Genomic DNA, 22,769 nt, shown 5'->3' on the forward strand with positions numbered 1-22,769 from the left:
TCTTCATGCTTTCAGTTGTGAGTTTGTTGTGAAAGTAACAGTGAATCCCATTATTTGACTCATTACAGTTGGACAAAGCTCTTATGGTTGAAAGTAAAAGTCTGTATGTTAGTAAGGTGCTGTTCCAGTTATGTATCATTTATCCTAAGAATTGTCGAAACTGATGTAATCATCCAAAATAGTAACTATAGGTTGTGCGTTATAAGAACTAGAGTTGATCATGCTGGATGAAGGTGATGAAGTTAACCATCTTAGCTCCAATAAAAGAACGAGCTCTTCTTCATATCCTCCCATGAATTTATCATAGGAAAAAAATTATAGACTTAATACTGAATGGAACACAGTTATCTATTCACAGAAAATATAGTTTAATTTTGTAGGATATTTGGATATGTTATTTTTAGAGTTAATTAGAGTATGGTGCATGTTTTGTCACTAATGGTCAGTACTGGTATGTGTACCATTTACCCATAGAAGTGTTTCTTGAATATGGTTTGTGCTTTATATATGGGGAACCAATCAGCTTCATACTGTAGTATTAGGCTTACATTTAATTATTTCCTACCTCTAAATACATTAAATACAAGGATTGATAAGCTTGCCTGTAGGAACAACACATCCAAATATTGGACAATATTTTGAGTAGTTACATAATTGTATTCCATCCTGTTTAACTAATTGTGGACATTAATGAAATATTAAGAAATTTTGTTGGTTTCTAAGGTTTTTAAAGAACTGACTTGCTAGTATTAAACTTAGTGATACAACATCAATGAATTTTTGTAGTTTTGCAAACATTAAATGTTTGTTATTCTGTATAGAGATTGTAGCAGTTCTCTTAAGTGTATCGAGTTTTAAAATGTAAACTGTAGCTGCAACATCCCTATCTTTATATCATCAGAAATTTCATTTAATTACTGTTGTTGGACAGGTTTATTTTAAACAAACGTAAGAAGTTTTACCAGTGTCACTGTATGACACTTATGTGCTTAATTTTGGTAGTATATATTTGAGTTTTCATGTTTAAAACCTGGACACTTTTTTTTTCATAAAACAAAAATCTAGAATTTTACAACTGCTCAAAATTCATTAAATACATAAAGAGAACTTTATATCTAAAACTAATTTTCACTTATTTTAGGCATTAGGAAGTTTAAATTCTATTATGGAGCTAATGGGTCCAAAGCACATTACTGCAGTGAGGATGAAAGTGATGGCTACTCTAAAGATAGCTATTCGTTTTACTGAGGAAGATTTCCTCAAATTTGTACTCAAGCCTGGAACACTTTTGTTCATAAGTATATTTTCTTTACTTTGCAATTGCAAGAAAAGTAACTTTAATTAATCTACTTATCTAATGAAATTTCTTAACTTAAACATATTTCTTTATAATTTTATTGATTCCATAGGGTCTTGAAAATGGTAAAAGTGTAGAAAACTCTAAAACAATTTTGAAAATAATATTCTTTCATTGTGTCTAATATTTTATAAATATTTCTTTAATAATGTCTACTTTGATTTGATGTGGTTTGTTGTCTTAAGTGTTTATGATCTTTGTAGACTTATCTTTCACATCTATTGGGAGTGTGTACTTGACTAGTCAGTATTGCATTGCATTGTGCAGGGAATATTATGACTTTATTAACCCTTTTCAGATGGGTCACATGTCAAAGGCCATTTTATTACATTTATTAAGTTATGCGTTCAAAATTTTATTGAAATACAGTTTTATGAACTTATCTCTATTTCTGGTATCAAACTGTAGATTATAATTCAAATTTTGATATTATACAGTATTTAATTTTGTAGTTTAAAAGTAAGTATTAAACAAATACACCAAAACTTCAATTTTATATGTTCTGTGTTGTGTTGAATGTAGCACTGGTTCAAATTAAATGTTTGTGATGTAAAAACACAACGTCTGTAGATGTACCAACTAGGAACTCAAATGGATAAGCTAAAATATAAAAAAAAACTTTTATCCTTTTAATTTTCTAAACTATAACAATATTTGTTGAATAGTACCTTTTCATTTTGAGAAATGGTCCTGTATATACAGTTACTTCTATATATGATCTGAAAAAACAATCAGAAGCTTAGAATATTTTTTAATGATTTTCCTAGCCATTTTCAAATGTGATGGTGTCTTCTTCTTTCAAACAAACCTTCATGCTGCTAATTTGAGTCTTTAGCCTGTTCTAGATTTCCTGTTTTATTTGATACAAATACAGTTTAGTTTTAAACTTGATAAATTATAATGGAATTCTATGTTATCAGTATAGTAATTTATAATTGTTTGATTGTTCTAATGTACATATACAACAAAAAAGAAAATTTTGTTTCATAACCTCCACATGGGACATTTCTGAAGGCTTAGCAAGCTAAGACAAACAGCAATGAGGACATAGGTTGTAACTAAAACTGATAATTGTTTGCTTACTTTGTTATTTACTGCTCTACGTTTTGAGATAAATTAGTAAGAAAATTTGTTTTCAATAGTAATGTTCTATATAAATATACAATTTATAATAATTGTATATGACTGTATTTTACCAAATACTAGTCCACTAAAATGCAGCCAAGATAGGTCACTTTGTAAAACCTGAAGGTCAGTTTTATATTATTGGATACATTAACATTAGCAAACATGCACTGTGGCATTGTAACTTCTGAATTGTTAGCCAAACAGGCAGAAAAGTCAATATTATGAAAATAGTAAATCTATATAAATGTATAATGTCATGAGATTTAAGCAGTTGTGTCTAAACATTTATGTTTTATAATCTGTAGTCATTCTTGAGTAAAAAAAAGCATAATTTATATTGGTTTTTATTTTTATATGGTGATTATGAAATTGGTCAAATCGACTGAATCCATGTAGAAATTCGTTAATGGACATGAAATAAAATATTTCTTCTTAAGAAACATTTGGTAAAGCTAACTAGATGTTATAAGGATTTCTCATGTGAAATTTTAATTTAGAAGTTAATTGAATTTTGATATGTATCAAATTTATGATATTTGCCAACAAAATTGATACACACAATTCTTAACACAAATATATTTTTATATACAAACAAAACAAAACAATAACTACAGTTTATGATAGTAGCTATTGCAAATATTAGTCAATATACAAGAATTTTTAAAACTTATAAACTATACTGACTTTTCTATCTGTCTAGAACTGAATATTGTATTGACAGTCCAGGTCCATGACAAGCAAGTTAATTTTGAGTTGATATTGTTGCACTTTGCTTAAGCTAGCCAGTTGTTTATTTTTGGATGGCTTGACATTGCTTACAAGCTGATTGTTTATCAACAAAGATATTCAATGTCTGAAGTTAATTTACTGAAGTTGAATGATTTGTAGTGGTTGAAATCTGTAAACTTTCCTGGCAATCTTAAATGTAAAAATCTGTCTTTTAGTTGTGTATGAAGGTTAGGATCAGTCTACTTATCTCGTTGTCATAATGTGAAAGTAAGATTCCATCTGTCTATCTCATCTCCTCAGTAACTATTAACTCATTTGACCCATGTATTCTTCACTGACCATGACACAAAGTTTTAGTGTCTTACATTCAATATTTTATGAAACTAATTTTGTTTATGTTGTACCAATTAATGTAGCATATAAGCTTAGCTAATAATCCATGCTTTAACAGTATACGTTTTAAGCTTTTACTTTTACAAGACAATGTTAACTTAAATTCTGAATTTCCTAGTATGACACACATTATGTATTTTTGCTAAGTATCTTGTCATCTTTTTTTTTCACAATTCTTTGAAAAATTAAGAAATTAAACATTCGTTACTCACTATACAATTGTTATTGCTCAGGCAAACCATATTTTTTATTGTCTTCAATTTTGCATGATAACAGAGATATAAATAGAAAACCCTTTACCACACCTACCTGTCACACCCTCTCTTTCAAGATATGTTAATAGTTCTCTTTGTACATTTAACTACATACTACCTATAAACAATAGGAAATTAAGGTTTTATGTGTCAAATGATATATTACATTCTGTTCTTATCAGGTATATGTAAATTTCAGGTTTTATTTACAGTTACCAGGTCAGCCAAAATGACTGATCGCATTTTGAGTTAGGGTAGCTAAAAATAACAGATGAAATGTAAATAGTTACTGGAAACAAACATTTAAAATGTCTATAAAAGGTTTTGGGGATGACACAAAGGAAATTTGGAATTTTGAGATTTAGAAAAGTATTTTAATCTCAACATAAAAATTACTTTGCAAATGGACTGATCCATATATTCACTGACAAATCTTTACTCTAGTTTATTGAAAATACTCACTAAAAATATTTTTTTGTTTGTGTAACACTTATAACATTAACTGAAAACTGCCAAACTATGGGAAGATATGCACACTATTATTTAAGGTTAGAAGTATTATGTCAAAGAGATTTTAAATGAGTACAAAGAGGACACATGGTTGGTCAAATTGACCGAGCCCATGTTGAAAGAGTTAAAAGTTAAGAATCTATAACATCTTTTAGGACCAAAATAGAAATTGTCCATTTTGTTATCAGTTCTCACTCAAAATCTGGTTTTCATAAGTGCTGTTTATGTGCATTACATGTTTATGTTTTTGTTTTAGTTTTTTATTAGCATATTTATAATATGGCATCCTAATTTCAGTTTTCATAAAATATCATGGTTTTAGGGATTTGGTCATAGTTGCATGTTCAGGCATATGAAAGTATGACTAATCATTAAAAATTATATAATACAGAATTTAACCTTTTGTTTCTTTGTGTCAGTGTGGAATTGCAATCTCTTGGATCCCTTCTTAACCAGGTGATGACTGCTTTACTGCCCCTTCTTCAGTTTCACCCACAAGGAGTTGCTGCTATATTCCACTTTTAGTTGTTGAAAACAGGTATGTATGAAGTTCATATTTATTTATGTTATTCTTTTACAACTTTAGATTATTGGTTAATATGTTTGACTTTTTCATATGCCTGTCCACCATTTGTTACTAGAAATAAAAAATCATGCTTTACACTTTGAGGCTGTGCATGCATTGTAAGCATGACAACCAAATCATACTGAGTAGTCAGACAAGAGTTAGCAGTGGATTTTGATAACTAGTTGTTTTTCCTCAAAATTGTCAGTTAAAAATTGTGGGTGTCTAGTGCAGATGGCCAATGAATAAGTTTCTGTGAATATCTTAAAACAAAAACAAAGCATCTGTGCTAGAGACACAAATCAAGATCAACATTTTTGTAGGTGCAATTAAAGCTTTCATAAATATATTCATGTTTTTTGTACTAAAACAATTTTAGTAATACACATTATGAAAATATAATATTGATGATATATCTACTAGTGCACTTTACCTTTGAGGATTATATTCTGTTATATCTTTATAAGATAAATGTTTAATATTCTCTTCTTCTATGATAGAGCAATTCTGTACAAACATTTTTTTATATCTAATAAAAGAGCATTTAACTGATGGTTGGTATGAATTAATAACAGATCTGCACTTTAGAGCAATGTATGATTGCTTAAAAATTTAATGCTAGACATTATATTAAATTTTATAGTAAAGAGCAATTTCCTGTTGATCTGATGATTGTTCAGAATCATGGTGAGGTAAACAATTCTTGTCACATACTTAAAAGTAAAGAGCACTCTCACTCTCTATTAATGTTAGAGGACCTTTTACATCTTTCAGAGTCAAATACACTGCAAAGATCTGATTTACAGGTCTTGTTGCATCCTTTAGAACAAAGTTCCTCTTACATTTTCTGAGCCACAAACAATTTCATGAAGATGTAATAATATAAGCCCTACTGCATCTTTCAGAGCAAAAAACATTTTAATGAGGATATGATGCTATGTATCCCATTGCATCCTTTTACCCTATTCACTGAGGTATTTTTACAGTGCATAACACGAGGGTTTAGTGTCATACATTAAAATGTTTATTAAATAACTTTGTGGTTATGTTATACCAATTAGAATAGCATAAAATATTAGCTAATAATCTATATTTTAATAGCATATAAGTTTTAAGTTCTTAACTCTATAAGGTAATATTTGAAAAAATACAGAATTTTCCCTATCCTGTCATCATCCTTTAAAAAGTATGAAATTGTACATAAACTATTCTCCATAAAATTGTCATTGCTCAGGTAAACCACTTTTATTATAGTCCTCAACGTTGTTTGGTTACAGAGTTATCAAATATAAAATCAGACCCATTCTGCCACACCCACCCATCACATCTTTTCTTTCATAATTCATTAGTAGTTCACTCATACATTTAATTATATATTACCTATAACCAGCAGACACTCAAGGTTTTTCATCTATCAAATGTCGTGGTTGTATAACATTCTATTCTGAACAGTTAAATGTCAGTTTCTCTCAGAGTATGAACAATGTTCCTCTAAGAAATTTAATGACTAGCTTGGATTAATTTGTAATGACCATTGTTCTAGTCAGAAAGCCAGAAAAATTTTGAGGGTAATGGAATTTGTATACTTTTTGCATGTTATTAGTTTATATTGTTTGAGTAGTATTTAATTAAATACAACTCATTAATTGCAATACAATGAATAAATAGTATACAAAAATTAGGGTTAACTCTCTTTAACAACCAAAGAAAAAAAAAATATTTGTGATGTATTTTATTTCTTGTTTTTCATGGTTATTTTTTATGTATAATAAAATAAAGATGCTTCTTGAGGCTCACATGTAAGCTGCTTTTACTAGCTTTAGTAGCTCGTTGGTAATGTAATTCAATAGCATAATGGAGCTGCACACGGAGTTATTTACAACTTACAAGCATCCAGAGAGTAGTAAGTCATGTCTCAAAATCAATAAAACAATTAAATTTAAATATAAATAAATGCATATTGTTACAAACTTAAAGCTAATTAGGATAAACAAATGGGTTGTTATATTACTATACAAAGTCATTATAGAAATTAAAGTAGGTAATTCAGATTTTATTTTATTTTTATGGTTGCACAGTTAATCGTAATTACCAATCTCATTTTGAAGTGGGTTAGAGAAATAATATACATATATTATCAAATTTTGTGAAAAGAAACCATTTCAAATGTATTTAGGAAGTCTTAGGGATTAAATAAAGGAATGTTGAGACTTTGAGATAAGGAAAAGTATTTTTAATTTAGATGTGAAAATTACTTGACACATGGACTTTAAAAAAATAAAAAATACTCAATATACTTATGGATAAATATTTATTTTATTTTATTAGAAATACTTCTAAAAATATGATATATTTGTATGTTAAAGACTTACAATATAAAATTAAACACTGCCATATTTTGTGAAGATATACACACTATATTGAAAGTTAAAAGTATTAAATCTAAAAATATTTTAAACAAGTACAAAGAGGTCACATGGTTGGTCATATAAATCGACCCTGTGTTGAGAGAGTTAGCTATTTCTCTCCTGGTGTCCTTTACTGCACATGATACAAAGTTTTAGTGTTTTACATTCAAACTTTTACCAAACTGCTTTTTGTTTATGATACAACAATTATTATAACATAAGAACTTGACCAATAATTCATATTTTAATAGTATGTAAGTTTTAAGTTCTTAATTCTACAAGGTAATATTAAAGACATCCTGAATTTTCCTAAGTATTCTTCCTTCTCTCTCTGTTTTACCCACCACCCTTGAAAAGTACAAAATTAAGCTTAAAGTACTTACTATAAAATTGTTGTTTCTCTCACTAACGGCTCGGCATGGCCAAGCGCAGCATGTATGCACTGTTTGGTGCGAATGGGATGCTAACCCATGACCCTCAGATTACATGCTCGCCCTTTCAGCCGTGGGGTGTTATAATGTGACAGTCAATCCCACTATTCGTTGGTAAAAGAGTAGCCCAAGAGTTGGCGGTGGGTGGGGATGACTAGCTGCCTTCCCTCTAGTCTTACACTGCTAAATTAGGGATGGCTAGCACAGATAGCCCTCAGTAGCTTTACGAAATTCTAAAACAAATCTCTCACTAACTGTGATTGTTGTTACTTTCAATTTTATTTGGTTACAGAGCTATCAAATAGAAAATCAGATCCTCCCTTGCCATCTGTCACATCCTCCTTTCAGAATTTGTTACTAATTCTCTTTACATTTAATTACATATTATTTGTAGATAGTAGAAAGTCGCTTTTCTTTTGTCAATTGATGTGTTAAATTATGTTTTGATTAGGTTGGCATGATTTTCACTTATAATACAACTTTGGTTCCCACAGGAATCACAATGACTAGCTTGGATAAAATTGTAAAGTCTTTTGTCACATAGTTAATCTGTGATCTTCAGTATATTATTTAAATAAATAATAATGGTTTAGTGCATTACTACCATTAGTATAAAAACAGGCTTAAGTTTCACTGACAATCAACAGCAAGAAACAAGAAGTTTTGGTAAATACTTTATTTCTTGATTTTCATGTTTGTTTGTTATTTATTATTATAAAAAAAACTAAAATTTAAAGTAGGGATCTTTTAGGTTAGTAAAGACTAAATTAGGTAAAATAAATAATATGATAAAAGTGTTTCACAAGGCACCCAAATGAACTGCATGTGCTCCAAGTGATTTAAACCTTATAATGGCACAGATAGTAGCTAGGAAAGGTTCAAAGTGCAAGAAAACAATATTTGATTATAAATGTATGTGCACTATTATGAGCTTAAAACTACATCAGATAAACAAAAGCAGTTTCATGTTACAATTCTAAGAATAAAAGAGGGTAATTTAGTTTTTTTAATGGTGGTTAGAGATTAATCAAACTGACTGATCTGGTTTTAAGATAGGGTAGAGAAAATGAAAGGTGAAATATGAAGTTTTCTGGGAAAAACATTTGAAATGTATTTAAGTGGTTTTATAAATTGCACAAAGGAATACTGAAACTTTTTTGGACGAGAAAAAATATTTTTAATCTTTACACACTGCATCCTCAAAACAAATACATAATATATTTACAGACAAACCTTTATTGTAGTTTGTTAAAAATACTTCAAAAAAATATGATTTTGTTGTGTGTGAAAGACTTGTAATGTTAACTGAAAGACTACCAAGTTTCGTTAAGACTTGAAATGAGTGCAAAGAGGTCCTGTGTTTGGTCATTTTAACTGAATTCATGATGAGAGGGTTAAATCAAATCATAACATTACAAGTCCCATTACAACTTTCTGAGCCAAGGAAAGTTCCATGAAGATATAATAATGCAGATCCTGCTGCTTCTTTCAAGGGCAATGACCCTTTCATGACTATCTGATATTACAGGTCTTGTTACATCATTTTAGAACCAAAAATAATTTCATGACTATTTGACATTATAGGTCTTGTTACATTATTTAGAACCAAGAACACTTTCATGACTATTACAGGTCTTTTTGCATCGTTTAGAACCAAAAACATTTTTATGACTACCTAATATTACAGGTCTTGTAACATTTAGAGCTGAGAAAACTTTCATGGTGATGCAATGTTACAGGTCTACCAAAGGTGTTCAAAATCAAAATTATTTTCATAAGGATGTAACATTGTGTCCTTTTGAATGCACCACTTTCATAGTAATTTGATGTTGTAGGTTCTTTCATTTTTAAGAACACTCTTGATATGTTGTAACTGTAAAGGCCTATTTACATCCTTCCAAGTCCAGAACACTTTCTGGCTGATCCTTTTGCATTTATTGAAGTGAAGAATATTTATGCTTTTATTTATACAGTGAAGAACAGATTCTACTAAAGTCGTATTCAATGAATAATATTTGTAAAAATTATTAATTTAAAAGAGTGGAATAGAGATCATCAAAATAGTACAGGTGTTCTAAAATCGATAAGCTGTAAACATGGAGTTAAAATAGGTAAATATAGCTTTAGAAAATAATGTGGACACTATTTCTAGTCTTCTTTATTACTTTTTGTTGGCATTTCTAGTTGTAGGTCTGAAAACATAACCTTTGTAATTTGATTCCACCTATTTCTGTAGATTTTTGTTGATCCCCATTCCTTTGTTTTTACATTAACAATTTTACTAATCTTATTTTTTAAGTTTTTATTTCCATTTATGAAGAATAACTTGTCAGCCACATATGTCTACATGCATTCGGTTGAATGTTACATATTTTCCACCAGTTTATTGCTGCATAGGCTTTTGTTTTTCCCATCTGATTAAGCCAGGTAGTTTTGTGCCTGAGGTTTTGTATAAACTCACATTTAACAAGTGTTGAGTACAAAGACAGGTGCTTGTAACAACATTGCTTCTATTATGTATTTATAACTGTGTAAATCAACTTCTAGTGAAGTATAATAAACTTTAAATACATCATGGACATTCATGGCATTTCATATAGTAAACCTGTCTAGTTTTTGTTCAAAATACCTGCCCAGTTTTGCTATATGCTTGTGAAAGAATAATATGAACAAATTTTTAACAGTCATTAAATCACTTAATTAATTTATGTTTGGGTGATCTTAGCTATTCAAAATGAAGATTTTGAATGTTGTTTGAAGAATAAGTTTGATTTTTAAAGTGGTTTTATATCAGAATTTTAAGTAAATTCCTTTGCAATCCCTGTTATGAACACTATTGTAGATCTTGACTCAAATATCTAACCCTCAAGTGTCATCTTAGAAAAGAAAAAGGAGCCTATTAGTTATATTGAAATTCAGTTTTTTATTGACACAAATGATTACAGTATTAAGTGTTATTTCCATAATAGTAAATGTTGATAAAAACTGCTTTTGTAGTGATTAATTTGATTACATTTTATTTGCACAAAAACAGTTAATTTCTGAAGTATAACAAAAAATATTTTCCTTTTGTATATTGAAATACATTTTACTGTTTTACAATCCATACAGGATGAATCTGAATGAGTACTTCCATGACTTATACTTCATTCCAGAATTGGCTGAATTGACTGAAGTTAACACTGTCTTAAAGGAGTACATAGATAGACCCTCCAAGTAAATATATATTTTTATAAATTTAATTTGTTTTATACCTCAGGTTACTGAGGTGTTTATATGGTGTTCATTACTGGTGGGATTTGTATGTTACATGATCTTGAGTTAGTTTGATTTTACCTACTACAATACTCGGAGCAGTTAGTGGAATTAATTATAGTGTTGACAACTTGTGGGAACCCATCAATAATTCTTGGATTAAGTTATTGTGTAATGTGCTATTAACTTTGCAGTTAAAATAGCAGAAAATAAAGTACTTTAATAACAAAAGAGGTTTTAACATTTTCTTATTTTCAGACAGACACGCATGCATATGTATGTATATCTGTTTGTACATTAGATTTAAGTTAAAGTTGTTCAAGAACTTGTATTGGTAAATATAAACATGGTAAATAATTTTCTGATGAGTTCATAGTTAAAAATTCAATGCATGGAATATTTTTGTAGAGTAGAGCTTAGGAACAGTTTATGGTAAGATTAGAAAGCTTAGGAAAACCAATTAATTTCCATAAGTTAAAAACTTGCATTACTAAATCTTTCAATAAATAAATATATAATACTTCAGTATGAAACATTATCTTATGTTTAGCTATTCTTTCTGTTATAGGCAAGCAGATTTTCATTCATTACTAAGCCATTCACTGAAAGGTGTCAGTCATGAAAACCTGGAAGTATGCTTCCATGCACTGCGAAAGTGAAACAGCTTCTCTGCTCACATCAAGTAAGTTTTCTCAACATTTAAAACGATTAAGTTGAGATAGTTAAGATTTATAACTTTATTCACTTGTTTGTGTACCAATTATATAGTAAACTTTTGTCTTTCTAAATTGAATTAGCAATTTGGTAAGCACTATGATAAAAGCAATGCATTATAACTTGAAAAATATTTAAAACACATTTCAGTCCTGAATGTTCTTTTCACAATACATTATATGATGTTGAATAATTATTAACGAAAATCATAATAGGAACATTGTCATCTTTTATAGATATTGCAATGATAATGTTATGAAACACACAAAATGTTATAGTCTTGACTACATATTCACTCCTCTAATACTCACAGGAGGTGTATTTTAGGTTACAGTATTCACTCCTCTAATACACACAGGAGGTGTAGTTTAGGTTACAGTATTCACTTCTTTAATACACACAGGAGGTGTAGTTTAGGCTACAGTATTCACTCCTTTAATACACAGGAGGTGTAGTTTAGGTTACAGTATTCACTCCTTTAATACACACAGGAGGTGTAGTTTAGGTTACAGTATTCACCCTTTAATACACACAGGAGGTTATCATTTAGGATACATATTCACTCCTTTAATACTTACAGGAGGTTATCGTTTAGGTACATATTCACTCTAATAATCATAGGATGTTATAGTTCATGCTACAGTATCTAATCCTTTAATAGATATATATATATCTTTGGATTTGTCAACTATCATCTGCCATGAAACTGTTCATTGAGTGAATTAACTTGCTTCTCCTCATCCTACCCTTATTCTTCCTGAACATGTCAAACCTTTTCAGGTTGATGAGGATTTTGACAGCCTTTTTCTTATATGATTTAGCTTGGTCTTCCTTCACCCCTGCCTTCCAGTGTCACAACAGTATGTCTGTGGACCTACACTCATAGAAACCATTTTGTGATACCTGTGGTTATCAGAGCACAGATGGAACACTGTGTAGCTTTCTGCTTAACTCCAAACACACAAATCCTTTGTCCCTGTTGCAGAATCAGCTAGACCTAATATGGCTTTTTTCAACATTATTTTTTGGGCATGTTCTATTTTATCCATTTACCTGATTTCATGTTCTCTATCCTTCTTTGTTACGTGATACCTCCTTGGTCTACTATCAGGCTGAATGTTCATTTATAAATTCTGAACAATTAGAATAAGCGTGGAGGCAGATCATGTTTATCCCACAATTTGTTTTCTATTCTTCATATCCTATTGACTCTCCTGCAGTGCTTGTCTACCATCCACCTCCTTTCTCAGGTAATCCAAATTGATCCTGAGGTTTGTTTTTTTTTCAAGAGATTGCCTCTGCCTTGATTACTTAAGAATTTTCTGTGGGTTTGTGGATGGCCAAGGTAGATATTACTAATGCTTACCTGCATATCTTGGTATCTCTTCATTTGAAGTATTATCTTTGGATTATTCATGACAGAGTAGTTTATAAATTTCACACTCTGCCCTTCAAGTTAGCTTTGGCCCCATATGTCTATTATTGGGTGGTCAAACCATTCACCCAACATTTACAAAAAAAGTTTATCCAATAGTGTGGTCTTTTGATCTTCTTGCTTACCATTGGATATGCCATCAGTGGGATACTCCTCACCTGAATGCATCTGCATATCCATCAGTACCAAATTACCTCTGTTTTGTTTTCTGTTTCCTCATCCTATTGCCATTTTTGTGAAGATTGGACCAACAAAACTTGTATGTTTATCCTTCCATGCATCTTTTTCATAGGTGATTTCAATCATCCTTACCACTATGTGTCAAGTTCTTATGATTGCTCCTTCTTAGCTGACACAGTCATAGTTTCTGTAGCTGTTCCAGCTTCAGTTTACCCTCCATTATCTCTTCCTTTCTTCTAAATCCCTTCTATGTTTACCTTGATCACTGGTGTTTCATCCAGTCTTCCATAGGTTATATCTTTATGGCTGATTTATATTCAGTCCTTGGTTAGTTGATCTGGTTTATCCCAAAAGGTTTTTTTTTTTAGTTTGTTCCATTTTTCATTCCTCTAGGGATGTTTATCAGCATAAGTGAAATCTCTTCCACTATTGATCATTGTGTTAGAGGTTTTGCTATTTCTTATATTACAAATTTCCTCACTTGGCTGTTTGATCAGGGGCCTTCTGTCTCCTTGATTGTGGGTTATTGGCTTCCTTATCCCTCACTTTTATTTATCCAGTACCATAAATTTCTTACCTTTCCTGTGATTTCCTTCTTGTCAAATTCCTTTCAGATATGTCATCCACCATGGCATGCTATTCTTCTGGATTGGGATGTCAATATGTTGTTTTATTGATTAAATCTATTTTACTTCTCCTTTTAGCATGCTGACATTATTTGTCAGATTTATTTACTGTTGAAATTTCACATACTCTTTATCATTACACATGTATTCTTTTTTTCTTGAATCTGTTTTCCTTCCCAAAACTTCTGCATTTCAGAAGATTAATTTTTCTTTTCACCAATTTCACTTCTTTCTATTTCCCATCTTTATATTATCAGTCAGGTTTGGATAATCTGTTTTGTCCTTTCCATGCTCTTTATTGTTATGTTGCCCACACAACTTCCTTCCCTAGTACCTTTTCATTCCTTGGCAGACATCTTGTGTTTATGACCTTCCTGACCAGTTGGGTTCAGCTTTAGTTCAGTTGGTATTTTTTTATCATCTTCTTCCAGTAATTTCTTCTAGGTGTCTTCTCATCAGATTAGGCACCTTACCTTTCCCTGGTATTTCATCTCGGTCATACCTTGGAGGAAGTAAAAGCATGAGAGGTAAGACTTCATAATTTCAGGCCTTATCTGTGCTAAAAGCATCATCATCAACTTGACTGCTTCACTTTCTCCACCTGGCAGGATTGTCTAAAATTCAAGCAACAACCTATGATTTTTATTTTAAAGAAATTTGGTACTAGAACAGAGGCATGACTGATAATGTTCCCAGTCTGAGATGATACAGGGTTTCTTAGCACATGGGCTGTGACCTAAAATTTGGTAGTAAGAAGGTGGGAAATAAAAGTGTGTCAGACAGAGTTTAAAGATAGATAATAATTTATGTATTTAAAAAAAATTCTTTTGATTTAGTGAGTGAGTTAGATGTTTTTGTACCAAAAGTACTTGCTGGGTTATGAAGGGCTATCAATGTTTATTAACTTTCCAAAGGATGACTGCCTTTCAGTACACTCCCTGAGAAATTGAAAGTTACTGAGTTGTTTATCTTTGTTTCTGTCTATCAGTTATTCAAGATGAGGAATACTGCTTAAGTCTTCATTAGTACAAACTGAAGAAAAAGCAGAATTTAATAACTTAGCCATTTCATAATAATCAGATACAAGTCTTCCTTTGTCATCCCTCAAGGGTCCGATCATCATCCTTACATTTTGTCTGTCTCTAATGTATTTACTGTCAATTTTATGTTTTAAGCAAAAATTATTTTACATTCTTTTGATGTCCTGATTACCTATTTGACCTTCTTGATCTTCTATAATAACAATCAGTTTAAATTCCTTATATTTGTGATGCTTTTCTTTAATTTTATCTGTTTTATCCTTTGTCAGCTAACATGGTTTTTTTTACTTGCATCTGCTCTTTTCTTTCTGTATGAAACATATTTATTTTGAATATTGTAAAATTTTCTAAAGAAATTTTTATATTTGCTCAATGTCCCCAAATGGCTCAACTGCCCAATACACAACAAGTAATTCTTGTTGCATTCCTTAAAAGTTGCTTTTGAAAGTAGGAGTCAAAATATCATTATTACCAATTTCCAAATGCAGAAAAACACCAAAGTTAATATTGCAAAATCACTTTACCTGGATGTTCCCAAATTTTTATCTTCTCAACCACTTCTGTATTTGAAGTTAACAGTAAATCTAAAATAGCATTATTTCAAGTAAGTTTCTTGACCATTTGGTGAAGAAATTATATTGAACATTTTCCAGGATCCTTTCTCCCTCATGGTTTGATTCTAGTACTTCTCAATGTATGAAGTTAAGATCACTTATAATTATGACTTCATTAACAGCTGGAATCTTAATCTTGCCATAAAGGTTTTCTTTAATTTCTTCAGTTTCATCTGGTGGACTGTAATAGATTCCTACTAAGAGATTTTCCCTTTATATCCACTAACATAAACCTAAGATACCAGTTTCCTTTGCCAGGCACAGGTGGTCCAATAACATTCACAGTTACTCTGTTGAATAGCTATCTTGTGAGAGACATTTCACCCTGTGGAATCTTGGCTACCTTTCTACTTGTTACTGTCCTATGTTAGATGTCAAATGACCTGTAGAAACTGGTCACATCTCTGATGACCCTCACCAAATGAAAGTTGTTGGTGATTTTTCTGCCACTTTTTCTGCTCCTAAATTTTCTCACACAATCATATCATGAGCCAACTTCATCACTTGAATGTAGTACTCTTTTGGTACTGTGGTTCTCTTTAAATTCCCCAGTAGAGCTCTTTTGATAGTTCTAATACAGCATACCCTTCTGGTCTTATGTTTAACTTTCTTCTTGACATTGTCCCAAAGTTTCTTTTATGCTTCCTTCAGTTCTCACAGACCTACATATAGGGCTTCATCTGTTGATACTTGCAGAAGCTTGATGTCTTGCTTGCTCTGCTTTTCTTGAGCTCTTTTGGTGACTGCACAATACCTCATAAGTCTCCTTTCTGCCTCATTCTTGTAAACCTTTTCTGCCAAATATATTGCTGATTACCAAGTTCTAGATGGGTGCCGTCATATACATTGACTCAAGGTCTCCCAAGTAGTATGGAATGTCCATCTTTATTCTCGATATGTGGAAATTTCTCACTATACTATCAATCAGCACCCACAAATATACCTTTCCCATGACCTGGTAATTAGATACTAGGCTGGTTATCAATGCTGCACCATGTTTCTTGTAGAATTTTACTTTCATGTCAATAACATTGTCTTCAACTTTTGGCATGCTGTAATTTGTTGATATCTTTCGATGTTTATCAGATTCTCTAATCACTCCTGGCACTGCTGAAATATTTACTAACTTGAGCTGACTATCAGTGATGCACTGTTTGATCATGATGATAGCATTTCCTTCTTGTGATGAATATTCTGAGCTGTTTGCTTTCTGTTTCTTCTGACAGCAGCACGCATGGTGAAAGTCACCCTTTTTTTTTTCTTGTGAGTACCATATTTCTAGGTAGTTCCAGCTGCTTTTTATTGAGATTTTTGCAGTTGGTTACTGGTGACAGGCTTGCACTCATATGCAGTGTGTCCTGTTTTATAACAAGTAATGTATCTCTTGTTTCATTTTCTTTTGACATATCAGCTTTGATGCCATCATGATTATGGTCAATCAACATTGGTTTTGCCTTTGAATGGTTATTCTTGGACTTGCCAGTTTTACCCTTTCCATGAACTTCCATATACTGTTCTGCCAGTTTGCTTATCTTGTGTTTCTGTATCTTTTAGGAGCAATAACATATCAGAGGAACATGTGATCACCACTACAGCTGTGCATTTACAGGCATACTTTTCCTGTTGTTGTTTACACCTACTACTGTATTATTCTGGTAGGATATTTTTACAATAAGTAATTGTAACTTGCTGGTGATAAATTTCAACAATAGACAAACAGCACAAAGTCCGCTTATTTTAAAATAATATATTAAAACAAGTCAAACATGTACCTGCCAGTATTCTAGAATGTTTCATACATACTGTTATATGTTATCATGCAATAAATACTCTAATTAACCCTCTCATCCCAGGTACCCTTTAATGTAGTTTAACTTTTAAAATATTTTTTGCTTATGTTATACTAGTTAGTATATTATAAAAGTTTATTTAATAATCTGTATTTTAATAGTTTTAAGTTTTAATTCTACAAGGCAATATTTAGAAATAATTCAAAATTCCTCCTAGTGTGATGCACATGGCATATTTTATCCAAAACCCATCTTTCATGTATTGTATCCACTGGCCCTCGAAAAGTGCTAAAGTAAGTTTGAACTACTCACTATAAAATTGTCATTGTTTAGATAAACCATAACTATTATGGCATTCAGTTTTGTTTGGTTACAGAGCTATCAAATAGAAAATCAGACCCACCTGTCACATCCTGTTTGTTAATAGTTTTTCTTACATTTAATTATATATTACCTATAACAAGTAGAAAGTCAAGGTTTTTGTTTATCAAATAATGTATTATATTCTGAATAGAGAAGGATCAGTTTCACACAGAGTACAAGCAGTGTTTCTATGAGAAACTTAACAACTAGCATGGATGAATTTGTTAGGGAAGTAGTCTGCTTTTTGCATGTTATTTGGTGCATTATTTAATTAAATAAAACTATGCAGTGTATTACTACCATAAGTATAAAATAGGCTCAAGTTTTCTCAGCAATCAACAGCATGAAAAACAATTGGTTGAGTAAACAAATTCAGTTGCTGATTATAATAACAGAAATTATTCTAACAAAACTGTCTTCACTTGAAACTATTGAGTTCAAACTATGTTAGACTTCCCATAATTATGATCACTAAAATCAGGAAACCTTTCTCATTATTAATAAAGGAGAACTAAAATTGTCCATTATGCGAATCTTTGAAGATAATTTGTATGCCAAAGGCAATGGAAAATATTAAAGGCATGCTTATTATACTGATCATATACAGAAACAGGCTACTCCAAATAAAATGGCTGCCTATGTCACATTTGTCTAGAATGTCAAGTACAAAGAACATGTACCAAAATTTTATGGCTGAGTAAAGGTGTATTCACGTTAAAAAAAGTATGATAGTTTAAAGCTATAATATTATTTCATTTAAGAGATGGATTTTGCAATAAATACAAAATAAATAAGGAAATAAATGGAAAAATTTTGCATAGAGCTTTGAAAATAAAATATGATTATAAATTGTTAAGACAAGTAATATGTAATATAATTATTAAAAACAAATTGAGATGTTTTGTTTCAGAGTGAACTTCTGCAGTATCTATTGGAGCAAGAATCAGCAGATCCACTTATATCACAGTTGATGTCTGTAGTAAGTAATTTCATGTAGTTAGTGTAATTGTTATTTATAATACTGTTTATAGAATGTTTTGCAGTTAGAATGTATGTATACGTTAAATATTTGAAGAGTTACCAAATAATATGCATCTATTGATTATCTGTATTTTGGTTGTTTTTCTTTTTTTGCTAAAGCTTGAGATTACTTTTGTAAATTTTAATAGTCTTTAACTTCACTAAACTATTTTGAAATTTAATCTTTTATCTACTGACCTGATTTACATGTTTATTGCAAGTTGTAAAATTCAGATATTCCATTTTAAGTCTCATTAAAATTATTATTTTGCAAATTTAACTTTTTTTATTCATAATATCTGTATTAAGACATATGTTCTGTTATCAGATGTTGAATTTGAATGAATTTTAACATCTTCATTCATAGTTATTTGTAATTTTAAGATTTAAATAATTACAAAAGTTAAAGGATGCAAAATCAAATGTTATGCTGAATAGATTTTAATACATTAGCTGTTGTGTGACTTGCTGGTAGGTCACACCTAATTTGTATTGACGCGTGCCATGTAACCAGCTCGTGGGTCACACCACCTGCCAGTTTCAGTTGTAATTTGCCTCCTTGTCGTAGTCTAAAGTTGTTTCCAATGCCATATGACACATCAGGAATGCCTCATCTTTTACCACTTATAATGTTCTCTCTATATCTTTTGAATGGATTATTCCTAATATGTTTGGGCTACTACTGAAAGGAAAGTTTTTGCAATGAGTTCCATCCACTTTATGCCAAGCATTGGCTGGGAGTATGGCATCATTACTTTCATTGTCAGTATTGTCATTTTGACTAGTAGATTCCAGTTGACTACAGGCATCTGGCATAATTGAGAGTTGGCAATGATCATCTGACATAGTGGATTTATTAGAGTCAGGACTAGTTGGCACTTAACTATTCATATCAGAAAAATAACTAAATGACTCATCACTATCTGTTGAGGTGTTAATCTGTAACATGATTTAGAAGTAAATTTTTTCATATATTCATTTAAACATTCCAATATAAAAATGTTTTTCATTTAGACATTCCAATATAAAAAGAAAATAACGGTGAATTAGTTGAACCGTTGTATAAAATATATGATGAATTTCAGTGTGACCTGCTGGCAGATCATGGGCCACATAGCAGGTCATGGTATAAATATATATACTGACAGTCTAAGATAGTCAAATACTATCAGATAAAACCACAGAATAAAATTACTTAAGCCTAATTGCTTTATAATGCAAATGGCACAGCTGTAATAACAAATTTATAACATTGAGGCAGCCAGTGTGTTGTTTGTACTTTATTTGAATTGTTGCTCTTTCCTTTGGCTGATTTTGTTATATTTTATAGATTATTTCAAGGTGTAGAGAAACAGATCCTATAATTCGATTAGCCTTGGCTGAATGCATTGGTGAACTGGGAGCCATTGACAATGGGAGGTACAGTTAAGTTTTTTGATATCCAAGATTAATACAAAGTTAGTTGACTTATCATAAAGTTCATAATTTGAAAAAATAGCATTGAAGAGCTGTAATATTTAGTACTTGAACTAAGGAGAGTATGTGAAAGGTTATTTTGATGCCAAAAGTAATTACCAACAGAAGGCACTGATTGAAAGATTCTCACAGTCAATATGTTAACAAGTCACCTGGCTCAAAGACTATTTTATTCAAATTTCCTCTACCCTGAAATAAAGGAATGTTTCTACATGGATGATTACGTTCTCTGTCACAAATCTATTGTTCTAAGGTTCCTTAAAATGTAACGAGTTCAAATGATGAACCTGCATATTTATAGAATTTAATCTATTTATTGATTACCTGTGATTTGAGATTCCATCAGTCAGTGTTTCCTTCAGTAAAAAAATATAGAAATGTCACTTCTAAGTGAAATGTATTTAGAGAAGAGAAAATACTTCTAAAAGTGAAGGAATTTCTTCACTGAAACAGTGTTAAGCTACATCTGCATAATTTTAGGACTAACAGGTTTCACTTTTATAAGCTCATTCATTACTTACAAATAGACTTAATGTGTTGAAATAAAATTATTTGTAGACTGAGAATGTTTGTATCCTGTGTTTTGAAGCACCCATTGATAAAGTTGCAATATTGCTTTGGACTTTTCATTATTGTGAGTGAAAGACCTGTTGAGCTTCATGTATTTGTAGATATTGAAAATATTAGACACACTCGAGATTATAGGGTTGTTAATAAAGTGCCAATATCTAAAGTTTGTAACAAGAAGTAATTATTCTTGAGGAGACCTTTGGTGTACACATAATTCAAGAACTGTACTGTATAACGAATCTATGTTGATTGTATATGTGACTTTTTTTTAACACAGGCTTAGTCTCTGGGACTGGCTTTATAATCATTTTGTGTTTGATACAATTTTCAAGCTATTACTTTTAAATTAATAAATATATCTTGATGGAACTTGGTATATTATCAATAAATATTACAAGATTTGTTATGCAAAATATTGTTTTTTTTTATGAAGTCGTAAGCTTTCCTTTTGCCTTTTTTTCTTTTTTGCATGTTTCTTATCCAACATTTTGAGATGAAAAATACTTTCATGCATCAGAAAATTTTCAACTTTCACATACCAAATATAACATTCAAAAAACTTATCAATGTTTATTAAGGAAAAACATTATGTTTTGCCCTTTATTTTTACTAATGAATCTCTGTGTAGGTTTGGTTGATTTTACTGATTTTGTAACCAAAAAACAAAATATGTGTGTGTGTGTGTGTATATATATATAAATTTTGCCCTTTTCATTCTGGGATGACAACAGAGTATAACATGAAAACACAAATGTTTAGACTAAATAGCTTAAATCTTATAACATTAAACATTCATATATATTTATTATTTTTATTATAACAACCTTTCATCCATGCATGCCTAACAATACAGAAGCTACAGTGAAGCAGTCGCGTGTGTCACATTACTGTATTAAGTTATATGGAACTAATTTTTACTATCCACAGAGTGACCTGTTTTGACTGTGTTGTAGTAGAAAAGGATTGTACAAAATACAGTCACATTTCAATTTTTATACATTATATACGTATTTACAATACTGTTATTTACAGGTAACAAATATACAGTTTAAATAAACAAAATAGTCATAAGTTACAATATCAGTACTGTAGAATTCCACTATAATTTATCAAGCTTAGTAAGTAAGCTGTATTTAGGTCTAAAAAATATGAAATTCCAACATAATGATTATCTTTTCTCACATATGTGAACTTTACACATGCTACAAACCTTCTGCTCCTCACTTTGAATTGTAAGATTTCAATGCGTTTCTCATCCGAATCGTCGTGTGACATACTCATTTGACATATGTGGTTCCTTCTACACTCCCTCTACTGAACTATCACTTCTCATTTGACAGTGCTTAGGTTTGGAAGAGCTTTTTCTTTTTTAAGGTTGTATTTACTGCTCACAAGGTTCTATCACTTTTGGGGATATGGCATTATTGTTAGCAGCTAGAGATGGTGATTCCTCCTTTTCTTCCATTTTCCATCTTTCCCCTTGACTATCCGTGTAGGCTTCTGTACTCAGTGAGAGCTCTTTGTTGACATACTGCTTCCTACCAGGATACGTTTTCTTTATCCTCTGGCAATCCTCCTCTGTTCATGATCTTTTACCTACTTTTTTTGCCAGTTAGGTCCATCTTTTGTTTCAGTTGGTCTATTTCTCTTGGAATTTGTTCTAGGTATACTCCTATCAGATCTGACAATTTCACTTTTCCCTTGCTTGCCTTTGTTATCCATTCTAAGTCTTCCATTATATTGCAGTTTCCTCTTTGTTTGGGGTTTCATCTTCCACCTGTAGCCATTCTTCATAATTCTGTGTGACTGACTGTTAAGTTTCTATTTATACTTTCCTTTTTCTTTTCACAGGTCTTCTTTTCATTCCTCATTATTTTGATCCTGTTCTGTGGTCAGACACCAGGATTTTTT

General features: G+C 30.9%; 1 protein-coding gene across 1 annotated transcript; it reads left to right on the forward strand.

Moving 5' to 3' along the window:
* The first annotated feature begins 10,882 nt into the window (after window positions 1-10,882).
* On the forward strand, window positions 10,883-22,664 carry LOC143242249 (serine/threonine-protein kinase atr-like). The gene is made up of 5 exons (XM_076485620.1): window positions 10,883-10,991; window positions 11,599-11,712; window positions 18,703-18,771; window positions 20,143-20,231; window positions 22,523-22,664. Exons 2-5 carry the CDS (start codon window positions 11,665-11,667, stop codon window positions 22,662-22,664), a joined length of 348 nt encoding a protein of 115 aa, XP_076341735.1. The 5' UTR covers window positions 10,883-10,991; window positions 11,599-11,664.
* The last annotated feature ends 105 nt before the right edge of the window (window positions 22,665-22,769 follow it).

This window comes from Tachypleus tridentatus, unplaced genomic scaffold, assembly GCF_004210375.1.
Source record: "Tachypleus tridentatus isolate NWPU-2018 unplaced genomic scaffold, ASM421037v1 Hic_cluster_2, whole genome shotgun sequence".
Lineage (NCBI taxonomy): Eukaryota > Metazoa > Arthropoda > Merostomata > Xiphosura > Limulidae > Tachypleus > Tachypleus tridentatus.